This window comes from Melanostigma gelatinosum (genome assembly GCF_949748355.1).
Source record: "Melanostigma gelatinosum genome assembly, chromosome: 3".
In the NCBI taxonomy this organism is placed as follows: Eukaryota; Metazoa; Chordata; class Actinopteri; order Perciformes; family Zoarcidae; genus Melanostigma; species Melanostigma gelatinosum.
The window spans coordinates 6,335,702-6,350,367 of record NC_136636.1 but is presented as its reverse complement, the minus strand read 5'-3'; the positions used below and the strand labels follow the sequence as shown (position 1 = coordinate 6,350,367).

At 45.7% G+C, this 14,666-nt stretch overlaps 1 protein-coding gene across 1 annotated transcript in view; it reads right to left on the bottom strand.

Annotated features, from left to right (window-relative positions):
* Positions 1 to 14,666, bottom strand: part of itpr1b (inositol 1,4,5-trisphosphate receptor, type 1b) — a gene marked incomplete at its 5' end in the record, with an annotated part of 70,958 nt that overhangs the window by 23,225 nt on the left and 33,067 nt on the right. Inside the window, 9 exons of the mRNA XM_079266013.1 lie at positions 1,288 to 1,480; positions 1,956 to 2,063; positions 2,538 to 2,672; positions 2,746 to 2,841; positions 3,291 to 3,401; positions 4,589 to 4,789; positions 5,527 to 5,789; positions 6,144 to 6,324; positions 12,360 to 12,544. Coding sequence (XP_079122139.1) covers positions 1,288 to 1,480; positions 1,956 to 2,063; positions 2,538 to 2,672; positions 2,746 to 2,841; positions 3,291 to 3,401; positions 4,589 to 4,789; positions 5,527 to 5,789; positions 6,144 to 6,324; positions 12,360 to 12,544 — 1,473 coding nt within the window. The remainder of the gene's footprint in view (positions 1 to 1,287; positions 1,481 to 1,955; positions 2,064 to 2,537; positions 2,673 to 2,745; positions 2,842 to 3,290; positions 3,402 to 4,588; positions 4,790 to 5,526; positions 5,790 to 6,143; positions 6,325 to 12,359; positions 12,545 to 14,666) is intronic.

The following is a 14,666-nucleotide window of genomic DNA, read 5'->3' as shown; positions in this document are numbered from 1 at the left end:
CCAGGAACCTGACATTCTAATCTCCTCACAAAATAGATGATTCATTTGTGAATGAGCAACAATTTGCGTACTGACCAGAACCTTTGCGTTTACCGTGCACCACATCACACTTACAGAGCTGACATCACTCACTCCTGGCTGGAAAACATCAATTTACATCTTCATAGAACATATGTAGGCATCACATCTTATCCTTTAACTGTCTTATATAGCTACTATTGTAACTATATTACAATCTAAACAACATTCTTATCAAGGTTTACATGCTCTCTCCACTTCCATTCCTCCAGGCCCTTTAGAGTTGAGGGGGAGGGGGGGGGGGGGCAGAGTGAAGCCCCTTTTTCACATGAAACCTGCAACATTGCTGGGTTAAATTATCAGTCAGCTAGAGGTCTTTGTTTACAAGAAATATAATATGTTTTGAGCCTGTTTGCAGACATGCATGCCCATTACAGATGGATTAGGATTGTTTTTGTCCTACTTGCCAAGGATGTCATATTTGGAATACCTGAGGTGTGTACCAGGAAGCAAGTTTGACAGAGCCAGGCTTTCTTTGCCTTAGCTCAGCTGGTTTTCCATGATGCTTTTAGTGTTGCCAACATGTTAGACTCAGAATTAGAAGAAGATGTGCAATGCTTTATATTTCCCGCCCTTCCATTTTTAAAGGGGAACTAAGCCCATTTTCAGACGGTATACATGTTATCTCTCTGGTCTCAGAGAGGCAAATCCCTCCCACAATCTAAAAACTCAAATTTGGGATGTCATCAAGTATAAAGTGTTGTGCTTCTCCATAGACAATGAATTGGGAAAGATGTTATAGATGACAGTGAGAGCACTCAGGAGGATGTTATGTATATGGGTACTTTTTCTGAGAACACCACAAAAGAATAAAACTCGTTTGGGTATAAAAGAGAAACAAAATCCCCAAACCACAAAATCAGTCTATGGATGACATATACCGGTACTTGATGACATTACAAGTCTGGGACTTGCTGCTCTGGTTTCTGGTAGACTATGACTTGATCACACAAGAGGTGTGGTGGAAGAGTTCAGGAAATCAAAGCCAAAGTGAAGTACAGTAAAATGTTTTCTCCAGTTCCTTCTCACACATGATGCAAACACGTTGAATTAACCTAACATTTATGGAGTGTATGGGGGGGGGGGGGTTCCTCAGGGGCCTGGAGGGGTGCAAAAGGACATCGTGTAAACCAGGAACAAGGAGATAAAGAATTGAGGGAAAATACGCACAGGGAACCGTGTTTGTGTCACCAGTAGCCTCTTGAGTACCTCGCAGCTTCTTCTGCCAATTCATCTCATTGAAAAGGTCCTCAGAACGCAGGAAGAAGTCATTGATCTTACTGCCTTGCTCGTCCCGCTCTGTGGTGTAGTAGACACGCAGCTTGGACTCGTGGGTGAGGAACTCGCAGATGTTGGGCACGGGAAAGACTATCTGCTCCATGGTGCGATCCAGCCGCACGATCTGGACACAACCACAGAAGCGGTCACCAATCACACAAAAAAGTCTTAACCCCTGAACAGTCTTCTTTAAAGCAAAGTGGCTTCTAGATCATTTATTCATTCAAACGTCTGGTTACTGTCACAAACTGTACTTGCAATACAAATAAAAGGGTTGTATTCCGTCAGAAAGTGGCTGATAAACTGAACCAACAACTGGAGTTCAGAACACTGTCAATAACCAGCATTCCTTCTCCTCGTGATAAAATGCCAAAGGTGTTTGTCATCCTGTTTAGGTACACGATGTGACTGCCAAGAAAAACATCATCGCGAGCCTCGAGTCAATTGTGAGGCCAACATGTCGCAATCCTCTGCAGCTCACGCCTACTAATTGTCAGACAGTAGGCAGGCAACAGTTTAAGGATACTCTCCCAGTAAAACTTGATAGGTAACAATAAAGATGAAGATCTAATGTGGCACAGTTTAGTCCGGACACCGACCTCAATCTGAGCTGTGTGTTTGGCGTAGAACTCCAGGGCCTCATCGCCCTCTCCATAGGTCCCCCCTGGCTTCAACATAGCCTGCAGTTCCTTGTTGTGACGGGCTAACTGAAATGACAACAAACATCGTGAAATCAATGCTAAACAGATCAATGAATCATCAAAGAAGACACGCATAGATGTTTCTTTGTCTAATGTGTGAATTTGGCATGTGCTTCTAGGATTTCTGAGCCAACATTGCCGGTACTTAACGACTGGGTCCAGTACATACATGCCATTTATTCTTTCCTTTGGAGGCACAATGTCCAATTAACCGCAATGAGGCTGCAGGGTGTGGATTGACAGTGGGTGTTGCACAACTGGAATTTAAGTCGTTAATAAATGATGTTTTGCATAAGACACTCGTTATACAGACACGCTATTGAGCAGCGCATAGCCCAAGGGCTTGAAAAGAGGGCATGAGACAGGAATGGCAGGTATAACACATCTTTAGAAGACCTACAGTAAAAGTAAGGCCACTGAAAGTGCATCGGCTACATTACGCTCGTGCTACGGATGTGTCACGGACAGTTGGCGGCTTACTTGATGTGCCAGGATGTAGACATTGTGACCGACGTTGCGTGGAGACGCAGCGTGCTCCTCCTCGCCGTCTTCGCCCTCCTGCGGCTCCTCCACCTCGATCTCGCCCTGCATGTAGGCCTTTTTGATCACTTCCACCTGCAGGAATCACAAGACGGTCACATAACATCCACTCAACGCTGCGAGATGATTTGCATAATGTCACACGCACCAGCTCCTTGGGCCTCATGTTGTACAGTATCCTCTCAGCATTCTCGCTGTCGTGGCGACTCTCCATAATCGCAAGAAGAAGCTTGGAGGCATTGTTCTATGGAGAGATGAGAGCACAGATAACAGCGCAAACACAAACGACTCAGGTTCATTTTGTCGGCATTCCAAACTGTACACGGGGAGATTAAAGAGGAACTCCAACTGTAAATATTCATAGTATGTCATTTGTGATGGCATACTTAATGATGTTTTGTAATAATATATTTTGGAACATCTAAATTAAATCAACAGTTTCAGGATGTTCTTCAGTCAGTGATTTCCTGTAATGACTTGATAGCGTCCAGAGAGTGATGAGTCTAGACAAGTAGCTCATAACATTTTGTAGCATCTGTGTTTGCAAACTCTGACACATTTTAATCAACTTAACTCTCTAGCAACAACAAACATGTACCATCAAGCAGCAAAAACAAGTACTGCTATGTTATGTAACACTAAAAGTATTGTAAAGTGTTTCTTCCTCTCCCTTTTTTATCGAGGACCACTCACTTTGAGCTCCAGCACCAGATCCATCCTCTTCTTGCCGAGGGGGTTGATGTCATTGAGGATGAGCGCGATGATGATGTCAATTCCATTGCATTCATGAGTGGCGATGCAGTTCTGAGGAACCAAAGACATGAAGATGGAATGAAAGTTTAGACAGGAACAGGAGAGCTACCGGTATTAAGCAGTAGGGAAGTTATTATGATTAAAAAAGGTAAAATTCTGATCGACAGGACTTTTATGTAAAACAGCAACAACACACGACAACAATCACATGTAATAGTGAATGTTTTCTGATGCTGCTGGTGTTTTTGTTGCCAGCATTTTCAATTATGATAACATAACTAAAACCATCTGTACTTTATCGAGCCAGAGCTCTTTAATTGTTTTGTTTTTCAAACCCACCACCTACCTCACAGTTCATAGCTATTGGGATTCACCAGTCACTCCATAACACAAACTAACCAATCGAGGCAGCAGTAGACCAGCAACCTCTGTGTTCTGCAAGGTACGATTACCGTTTTATTTATTCAATGGGATCTGGTGGCTTCGAAGAGAGCACAGATGGATATGAATATTCTAAACATAGCGGATATTCAAAGTGATAGATATTTATTTATGTGGGCCTTTCTTGCTGCTGCCCCCATCCACAGCAGTACATTGCTTTGCTCCATGCCTGTACGCTTTCTCTAAACTGGGGGCGTGTCTATGGTTAAGTACCTCATACAACCCCACTGCAAAAAAACATCCCAGCTCTCCCTTTAATACCGCACAAACAAAAATAGTTCAAGCACTTGTGTGCGTCTCTCTCTCTCGTCCCTCTCAGTTGAAACGAACAAAGAGCTCGGTTTAGTCTGGCAGTCGCCCCTTCTGGCACTGTTTGAGGGAACCGAAATTAGTTCCAGCAGCGACTGCATTCAGCCAGTTGCTTGTTTACTCATGCCAGTTTCACACATGCCATGAACTGACCCCACGGCAGCTTTAACAGAGGATGCCGCCATCATATGAGAAGACTAAGCAATGCTGATCCATACCAGAGGACAAACACAGGCACGCTGCCCAGTCTGTTGCTGCTGGAGAAAGACTGCGTAGTGCTGGGCATGAAAAGACAAATGCTCAAGACTAATGACAGTACGACCACAAGCAAACCACCAGTGTGACTACTAAAAATGAAAAGGTCAGTCTGACACGAGCAGAGGATCATTTGATCAAGTGTTTGATAAGAAAACTGCATTTAAAACATCCAAATGAAAAAAAGGCTCTATATAGTTACAGAAAAACGTTCCTTGTGTCCGTGTTATCACCTGGTTCTCATGACAGGGACCTTGGCAGTACTCAGTCAGGCTCTCCACAGTCTGGTTGATGAGTCCGACGTTCTTCTCATTGATGTAGAGTCCCAGCAGCCCCAGTCCGCCCGTGGTGCTGCCACAGATGCAGTCCAGGAACTGAAGTGTCTCACACACCAGATTGTAGTTGTTCTTGTTGTTCTGGTTGCGCAGAAAGTTCTGGAGATGGAAGGAGATAAAGCATACGCTAAATGCATCTTTGTCATCAAGACAGTGTCTCACTTTATACGACAAATAAGAAAGCCCAAACTGTGGGATCTGATGTTGAGCATCATGGTCTCAGGGTCTGAAGAAAGTTTGACTCAAGGTATCTACAATATTTTTTTACCAACCTTTTCTGTCTTTCTCTGAAGTGAGAAATAAAAATATCACGTTTAGGCTCATTCTACTATTTTCACTGGGTTTTTAAAGCATGTTAGCCTATACAGCCGCCAGACAATTACTCCATCTCTTTGGAAGGAACCGAAACATCTCAATGAATTGATCATCTGTGCTGCGTGGCTCGCAGTACATCAATATCTTGCACCCACGCTGGGTCACGATGGACGGGACGGAGTGATTCAGCGCCGAGCAGAGTGCCATTTAATGACGGCCTGCAAAGGTCCCGGGTGCAAAACAGAATCAGTGCAAGAAGGAAGTCTTCTGTCTGGGCTGCAGGAGAGCCAGCCATTATTAACACCAACACACTCCTCATAGTGAAACCAGACCAAGACACGGCAGATATGGAAACAGCTGCATCAGGAAGTTCTGCAAACGGTGCCTATTTTCTACGCGGTTTCGTTTCTGTATAACCGAGTGTGGTGATAGAAAGTCGGCACAAAGGTCGGGGGCGACGAAGGGGCGGGGGCAGGGGGGGGGGATTTGTTCGGCAACACAAACCCGGTGCGACAGCTCACCTGCAGCTCTCTGTTGTGGTTCTCGCAGAGCAGCTGCATGAGGCGCAAGATGGGCTGCATGATGGTGATGATGACGCTCATCTCGCCTTCCTCCTGGCTCTTGTCGGGAGTCGGGACGGGAGTGCCGTCGGCGGCCGCCTGGTGCTCTTCGGCTTCGGCCTCGCGGAGGTAGGTCGTGAAGGCCTTCTTGGTGACGACGGAGGCCTCCGCTAGCTGCTCCTTCACCTCCTCCGTCACCACTGCCACCACCAGCACGTCTTTCACTAACCACAGGTAGAGGTGAGACAAACGCAGACCATTGGAGAGAAGAGTCGTAGAAACATTTACACGCGTGCAGACTTTATTCAGGGAAATAGAATCAGGTCTTGATTCAGGAACAATAAGGCTTTATTAATTGGATCTGGATGAAATTCCTTAAATAAATGTCCACAGAAAGTCTGTAAATAGTAATAAACTAACTAAATGATGTGGCAGTTTCTGTTTCAACACAGAGGACATTTAGAGACGGAGGATTCAAAACAGACGCAATACCATGTTCACAGAAGACAACATTTATTTTCTCATGCGAATATGATAAAAACGTTTCCAGGTGGCGACCGAGACTCCGGCCCCGTCACCTTTCTTGCGTGCTGGCGTGTCTTTGTCAGGTGGCTCCTCGTCCTTCTTGCTGCCCAGGTCACTTGTGTTGACCGTCACGGTGGCTTTGATCTCCTGCTGGGCCAGCTTCATGCGCTCATTAAACACCTTGAAGAATTTTTCCGACTTGTTGTCCCCGGTCAAACGCTCGTAGAATGACCGCTGGAGAAAGCAAAATAAAAATAAATAGAGGACGATGTTATTTATACTCCACTCTTTCTGTCTTATACCAAAGAATGGTCACTTGTCAGAGTTTACCCACCACTTCCTGCTCTTAGTTTTTTACCTAAATGCAGATTCCAGGTGGCCTGCTTTCAACATTGGCATGTTACCAGCAATGTTTCCTGTCGAAACTCCCTTTGATCAGAGAACAATGTCTTCAAGGCCTGAGGACATTTGATATTTAATAACCTCCACTCCTTATCATTGTTTCTCTTATGGTTCCTACGCAGACACAGCCAGCCAGAGGTTCTGTTAAACGCCGTTACATAAGCCCCCTTTCCACAGTGCAAGACATGCTGCAAGGCCTCACCTTGCACACCTCATTTCACACCATCTGCCCCCTTCTGAAAGACATGGCTCTGGCACCCTTAGGACTAGCGCTGGGTGGTAACACAAAGAGGCGAGCAAGGGCAAAAAAAACAACCAAAACAAAGACAAGATTTGGAATATTTACTTTCTCAAATACGTGCGCACACATAAAAACACAGCTACAAACCCAGCTGACGTCACTGTCCAGTGTGCATGTGCAAACACACGTACAAAGGTGTGCCAGCACAGCACATGCAGGTAAAAGCACACGCAGCTGTGGAAACACTCACACAATTTGCCTCATTTGATTGCGCAATACCACACATTGCAACAACAAAAGTGAGATTCAGTGAAGTCTCGGTTCGGTTCCTGCAGAACGGCACAGAGGGCAATCTTTTCTGAAAACCTTGCATGCATGGAGCTATTGTTTTTCTGCTGTGTTCTGTCCCATTTTCCTCTCCACAATCCCTCCTTACATAAGACCTGTAATCAGCTGAGTGGCTACAGTGAGGGCACACGGCGCCTCAGCTCTAACACTGTTACATCAGCCCACAGAGGGCGAGCGGTGGAGAGAGGAAAACCCTGCCCTACTTTTCAGTGCCAGAGAGGCACGACGCGAGCGTGCGGTGGGAGAGCGGGCGGGAGGGTCCGAAAATGGGGGGGGGAGGTGGCGTTGTTGGTGGTGGTGGGTTATCGCGTACACGGATTCTGGTGCAGTTTTGAAAAGCCTATTACATAAGACTCTTTCCAGGTTTAGCTCATCTCAGTTTCCAAAAGAGGGGAGGGACATCCAGAGAAACTAAATTGCAAGTGACTTTTACCTGCATGGAAAATCTTTAAAAAAAAAAATATGAAACCTAGCCGATAATCTCTGATTCTGCAGAATCACCTGACTCAAGTCCTAAAAAGGATGCAGAACACGTGATGTTATTAAGCAAATCAGAGTTCTCGTCCTCTCTTTCATGCAACAGTTTATCCTTGCTTGTTTTTCGAGCTTTAAACACGGTGTTGTTTACGTGATGGGGTCATCCACCCATAGTGATCTGATTAAGAGTGAGCAGAAGACTCATGCAAGCACTCCTCCAGACAGAAACAACAGCTCCAGGGAAGCAGTTTTACGAGATTATCATATTAAATGGCCCTCATGACTGTGGCCATAAAAACTCCATTTCGTCACCGATGTGAAGGGAATCTTTTTGTCAACACTTTTCAGTCGCCCACGCCGCGAGCAAAAAGACACGGCATGCAACCGCTGTGGCCCCGTGCTCCGCCAGCAGTCAGTTAAAGAAGGGCCGGGTATCGAACGCTTTCTGGTGTCTGAAGCACAAGAGTCTCAAAGACGGTCAAGTACTGAAGGTTGGCATCAAATGTTTGCTTCGGTCGGTACTCCTCGTACATATTTTCACACAGATTCAAATGACAATGAAACAGACGGTAATTCATTTAGAGTTATCGCATGGCATTGCATCGATGGTTGTTGTGGAAATGTAAAAAAGGGTTTGATAGACTGAATTTCTCAAAGTCAGGTCCTAAAATACGTTTATTATCTGTGCTGAAGGGGATGAGACTTAAGACTGGTTCGGATTTTCAGAAGTTAGCCCCCTCTTCTTCCCGGGAACTGCTGAGTTACTCGTTAAAGGAAATGGTCACTCAGCCAATCAGCGATGTCTTTTCTCCCTGAGGGGGCTTTGCCTTTTTTACGTGTCCCACTGCAGAGCCATTAAGTCTCCTGGGAGCTCTGCTGATCCTGCGGCTGTCGCTCATGTTCAGCACAGCAGCTTTAGCTCGACTCATAATTCTGTCTCCGATTCAACATGGTGGCACAGCGGGGCCTCCTGATGATCACGCCGCCCTCCTTCCTCTCCCAGTCAGCTGCCACCCCTGCTCCTGGCATCAACACGGGCCAGTTACGTAAGGCCTGTTTATACCACCAGCTCTCCTTCTTTTTTATCCCCTCTCCCGCCTGACACCTTGGCGAGAGCGACAAAGCCATCCCTGTGCTCATTGGAGGGCTTCTCGGTGGCGTCCTCCGCTCTTTGAAGCTACGACGAAGAGCTCCAGACAGGAGGTTGGAAAAAATGAAAGTGGAATGCATGCGTGAGCGTGTGTTCTCAAGATTCTGCGCAGGCAACAAGCCAAGCATCAAGTGATTTAAACAACAACAAAAAATGTGCACTAATCTCACTAAAATGCTGCACCAGGCAGGATTGACATCGTTGAACTTCTGTAAATTATAAACTGGTTTAGGAGGAGAATCCCCTGCCCACTCTGTAGTTAAAAGAGAGCTCGTATGTCGATGACACTGATTCCTGGAAACTCACTTTGCAGAAGCTTTTTAAAGCTTTCCAAGAGGTAGCTGTAACGTGAACATGAACGTGCAGAGGGGGTGGTGTGGGTGTGTGTGTGTGTGGGGGGGGGGGGGGGGCTGAGGGTGTCGGCGTGCCACAACAAGCCTATTGTGCAAGAGTGGTGGCACCTGTTGGGTCCTGTAACAGTTACGGATCTGAGGTCACAAAGACATCGTTGAGTAGATAGATGGAGGGCTGGGAGGCGCAGAGCTGCACTTCTTCTCTTGCATAACCACACACACACACGCACACACACACACACACACACGCACACACACACCCTCTGTCTCTCAGGGCTGCTTTTGGAAGAAGCTTTGCAGCCTCTAAATATATATCCAGGAGTGTGTGTGCGTTTGTGCTAATAGCTTGCACAGATGAGTATGCAGGAGTGTAGTTGTATGCATATGATACAGTCTGTGTGCGCCATGTCTGCTGGAGTTTCACTGTCAGTCTCACAGTATTTGCCGCTTATCACTGAACAACCTGGAGGGTGTGAGCATACGTGTCATTCAACACGTTATCTGTCTATGATGATCTACGCAGGCGTCGGTTATTTATGGAAAGTCATGTCAGGTCAATAATTCACATGTTGCCAGATTTCTTCAAGGCCAAAATTTGCCAATAAGTCAGTACATTAATGTCTGTTAAAACATCGTCACCAATTACTTACTTCACTTATGTTTCTGTATGTATTTTAAAGGTGCTGAATACACGATTGGGAGCATTTTACTTGCCTCTCAACAGCGGGCTCGCTGCGAACACCGCTAACAGTGCAAACAATGGCAAATGTGCCGACAGAGCTTACAGCGTTTACCTGAGGGGGAGAGTGGCTTCAGTCTCTGCTCAGGTAGACATTGCTCCACTAAATATTTACAGAGCAAATCATTGTTTGCTGCTGTATTAATGCTCCGAGTATTGCACCTTGAAGTTACGACATTTCCGCTGGATTAGCTGAGCGTGGTTTGCTGCGAGGTGACCGCTGAAGGTAAGTAATGAGCATGTTACGTGTATGAGGCATCGGTTTTCATTGGTTATAGCTGCACACTTTCAAACAGGCCTGCATTTGAGTTGTGACGTGACAAACGAATAACAAAATAATCATTTTCAGCTCATGGGCAGATGCTAGGGTGAGTTCAAAGAAAGTATTGAGATTTCATCAAAGAATAGTCCTTGTTCATTGATGAGGTGAGTCAAATGTTTTTGCGGGCCTGAAACATTTAACTGTATAAACAACTGCCATTAGTTGTTGTTTTAGTTCAAGTAAATGTGCCATCGCAGCCCAATGGAAGTCGTTAAGCAACAGGTTTGTGGCTGTGAAGGATGATATCAGACAACCCAACAAACCCAGCTGTTAGGATTCATTAGAAGAACAGTTGTCGAAGGTGTCTTGTTAATTTGGTGACGCAGTGGTGGCCTGTTTAGTGCGTTACTCTTACACGTCATGCAGGGGGGGAAGGCTGGTAGGACAGACCTTGTCCCGACCGATTTCTTTTTGTAGTCACTAACACACACCAGGCCCCCCCCCCCAGAAAGTTTGTTGGCTTGGTTACGTCCCTGGTTTACCTCGCGAAAAAAACAAATAAAACAGACTGCTTGGAGCAATCAGTGGGCATGTTTTTGTCCTGCTTTTCATTTAGAGTACAAGAACCCTTCTGTCCTAACGAGAGGCAGGCGACCCATCGTTATGCAACGCAGGGAAACGCGGTGCATCTGCTGATATGTTGTAAAGTCACTCATGGACCAAACATGATTGCTCAACAAAGCTCACTTGTCCCCCGGACCGCGCCAGACAACGATAAATACGCCCAACTTAAACTCTGGAACAAGCTGCTTCTTTATGATCGTGTCTCCTCCTTCTTTAAGCCAACAAACTGCAATGCGTAACAGGTTCACTTTGAGGTGATTTTCTGTTCGCAAATTAGGAAAACTGCCTGGTTACAGTCGGAGGTAGACATTTAGACATTTCCTGTGGAATAAATTGGTGCTAGTTCCCTGTAACACGAGCACATTCACTTCAACAAGACAATGTGCTTTGCAAACATTTACGACATTTACGACATATCCACATCCTGTTCAACATGCATGCCACGGGCTACTTTCAGCGGGGGACACTGAGCTTCTTCTTTAGGCCCTGACCTAGAAAAGGCAAGTCAGCACATGAAATGACAGTTAAGTGGACAAGTCGGCTTCGTTGATGTGCCCTAAGGGAGGCCGCAGGAAGCGGCTTCTCCTGATGCAGCACGAGAGAGCTGCTGAAATCTATCTGATCTCTCAGGAGGCCTCCGAGGGTTTCGGCCTTCTCCTGCCATCTTTCCACCAGCGAAGCACGACCCAGAGTGCGGTTGGAATGCGAGGAGGCCCGTTGTTCTGGCCGTCACACACCCGGGCAGCAGAGAGGCAGGCTGCAGTTTATGTAACGGGAGCCATGCAAGAGCCTCTGTGTACATTTGTGTGTGCAGAGACATTCGACCAGAGAAGTAAAGTACAGACTGTAACCTCCTTCCAAATTAAAGCAGTTAAAAGCTGCACACTTTTCTTTTCCTGTTCATCCTGACCAGTTATCTTAACTGCCGGTGATGTTTCAGAATTGCACCCATTTCTCTATCTGTACAATCGTGACAATGGCAACGGTGGCAGCAAGAATGGGGATCAAAAAACCGATCCCAGGATTCCCGCCCTTTGTCACAACCCTTTGCAAATAGATGTATATTATGCAACAGGCCTGTTTATGCAAGAGAACACAAAAAACCCACGAAACAAGAATACACCGACAGACGGCTTTCAAGCGGCAAACACACGCACACGTTTTCTACTCCATGCACGACATGAAGACACACGCGCTGAATTGATGCAGTTCACACAGCAGCTCTCTCTCTCTCTTCACCTGCTCACTGTGAGGTTTGCAAAGAGTTAGAGTTGCCTTAGCAACCCCTGGCTGGCTGGCTGGGGGGGGGGGGGGGGGGGGATGTGTTTGGCTGCACAGCTTTGACCTCTCAGCAGACTCCCTTCTGACTTCCCTTTCTCCTCTACACGGCCCAAACTCACTTTCCCTTTTTTCCCTTTCTCAACTCAAAATGTCCGTAAGTTCAAACGATGTCGGGGTGCTTCCTGCAGGCGACCGTGAATTCAAGCTTCTTGAGGTTGAGTGACTCGAATTCTTCACGCCACGGCTTTGAACTCTTTGAGATAACATCTCCTTGCCTCTCTGAGGCGAGTGCTTTCTGCGGTCCCATTTATTTGCAGGCGACACGTGTCCTCATTAACACCTCACATTCCTTCCCTTCCGCTGCACCGTGTGTGCTTTGAACCCACACTCACCTGGATGACCGTGTTTCCACCCTCCAGCAGAGCGATGGCCAACAGGATGCTCTCCTGGAAGATGCGGTCGCTGGTAGCGTTCATGATGAGATCAATAACCAGATCGGAGGCCCCTTCTCTGTCCAGATGGCACTGGACCTCCGCCAAGCACAGCTCCCCTCGACCTCCGACCCCGGAGCTGACAACTGTGGACACGGAGGGGAAAACTATTATCATCCACGTTAATGTTGATGTATTCAGATTTCAGACAGGTTACATAATAGAACATGGGTCACTATGTCTCACTAAATGCAATTTAAGAGTTTGACCGTTTGCATTATACTGCAGGCTTGAAGCAGTTTGATGGATGCCTTTATCCAGAAACTAAGTCACCGCATTCATATCTCACTTGTGTTGCAACAACATGAACAAATTAAGTGTCATTGCTAGTTTTAACAAATATCAATAAATGAATGTAATACACAAGTCTAGTTATTGCATTTCAGGAGAATGCTAAACTAGCTCAGCTGACAAAGAGAAGAGGATATTGAACATTAATGCTAGTGATCACTTATAGCATTAGTGTTAATTGTTTTGTGCTTTTTCATTTAGATTATAAAAAGGCAGCGGCAGATGTTGCTAGCCTGGTTTCCGGACATATGGATCACACCCCGTACCTCAATAAACCAACTGTAGTAGACCGCAATACAAGCGGTCACCGGTCCTCCACGGATAGTACCAATGAAACGGAGATGAAGGACTCAAACGGCACTGATTTTCACCAGGATTATTTCATTCACAAAGCAAACATTTTCAGAATTTTATATATATATACACACATATATACACACACACATTTCTATAAATAGTGTCTTTAATAAAAGACTCCAGAGGATGTTTGAATCCGGTTTATAAAAGGGCGGCATTTGGTAAAAGAGAGTTTTGTGCTGCGTGGAGTGAACCGCAGGTTTTCATTTCTATCCACAGAGCACAAATAAGATCAGATGTGTCTGTAATCCACGGAGATCCTTTAACTCCTGCTGGTGCTGCTGCTGCTGCTGCCGGCTACCACAGCCAGCCAGGGAAGCAGTGGTGAGATAACAGCACCCATCAGAGCCATCTCTGGCTGGGCGAGCCACTGAATCAACAACACATCCCATTCTAGACGGAGCATGGCTCGCTGGTCGCCTGGCAACAACACGGCCCACGTTCGGGAGAGAGAGCCGGTATGCTCGGTAGCGGAGCCGAGGTCCTAGGGCTTAAAGGAGGACAAGGCCGTGGCTGTGAATACCCCCCCCCCCCCCCGTCCACTCTAAACCATTATAGAGATGAACGGTGAGTCAGAGCAAAGATTGAGAGAAAAGAGCTTTCGTTCGTAATAACAACTGTTTTCTCTACATATGTGCGGCCCTCTGTAAACGCGTTGTTGTGAACGCGATGCCCATGTGCCCAAATGTGCACCGCTGTGGATTTACACAGTGTGGTCCAGGTGGGCGTCCACGACAGCAATCTTGCGTTTACTGCTGCTACCCATCGGAACTTGTCAGTGTCACTATGACTCTTCTTTGTAATCTGTGTAACAAAACATTTCCGACATGAGAGGAACTTCCACATCCTCAGTAAACACTTGCCTGTGAAATTCATACAATGATTTGAAATAATTGTGAAAGTTTAACCTTTGACCGAATGGTCACTTTCTTCTTTCACTAAGAAATACACAGATATTTTAGAGAACAGGTTTTATTCATGAGTAAATCATCTGACTGATCATAAAAACTTAAATAATATTTTACAAAAAATTAAAAAGCCATGAGTGTATGGGTTGTCAAGGCAACTCAGCGCACACCTTTTGGTTAACACCGTTATCTCTGTCAGTATTGTTGCAGTCGTTAGCACTGTTAGCACTGTTAGCACTGTTAGCACTGTTAGCCGCCGGCTCAGACGTTGAGCTGAATTTAGCTCCTTTGAAAGCATATATATGAACAGAAAAAGTCTTGAATTTGATTCGATTATCATGACGATCATCATCATATCCTTAAATGTTCTGATGACTTTGAGCAGATTCCACATTAGCAACATTAGCAATGGTCAAAAGACTTTCTTGGACAATAAGAGACTCTGAAAGATTGCAAAGCTTTTGTGAAGTTTATTTCCTGGCTGGTGTAATACAACAATCTCTTTTAATTTTTTGTTCAGTAAAAGTTTGAATGGTGCGACTAAAGCTGAGAGGTTTCATGTTTTTTCTTTATTAATATCTAAAATGATTGGTTTGTAACTGAACTATACATCTTTGATTGAACTTATTTGTGTTGTGTGTCGAGCTCGTTG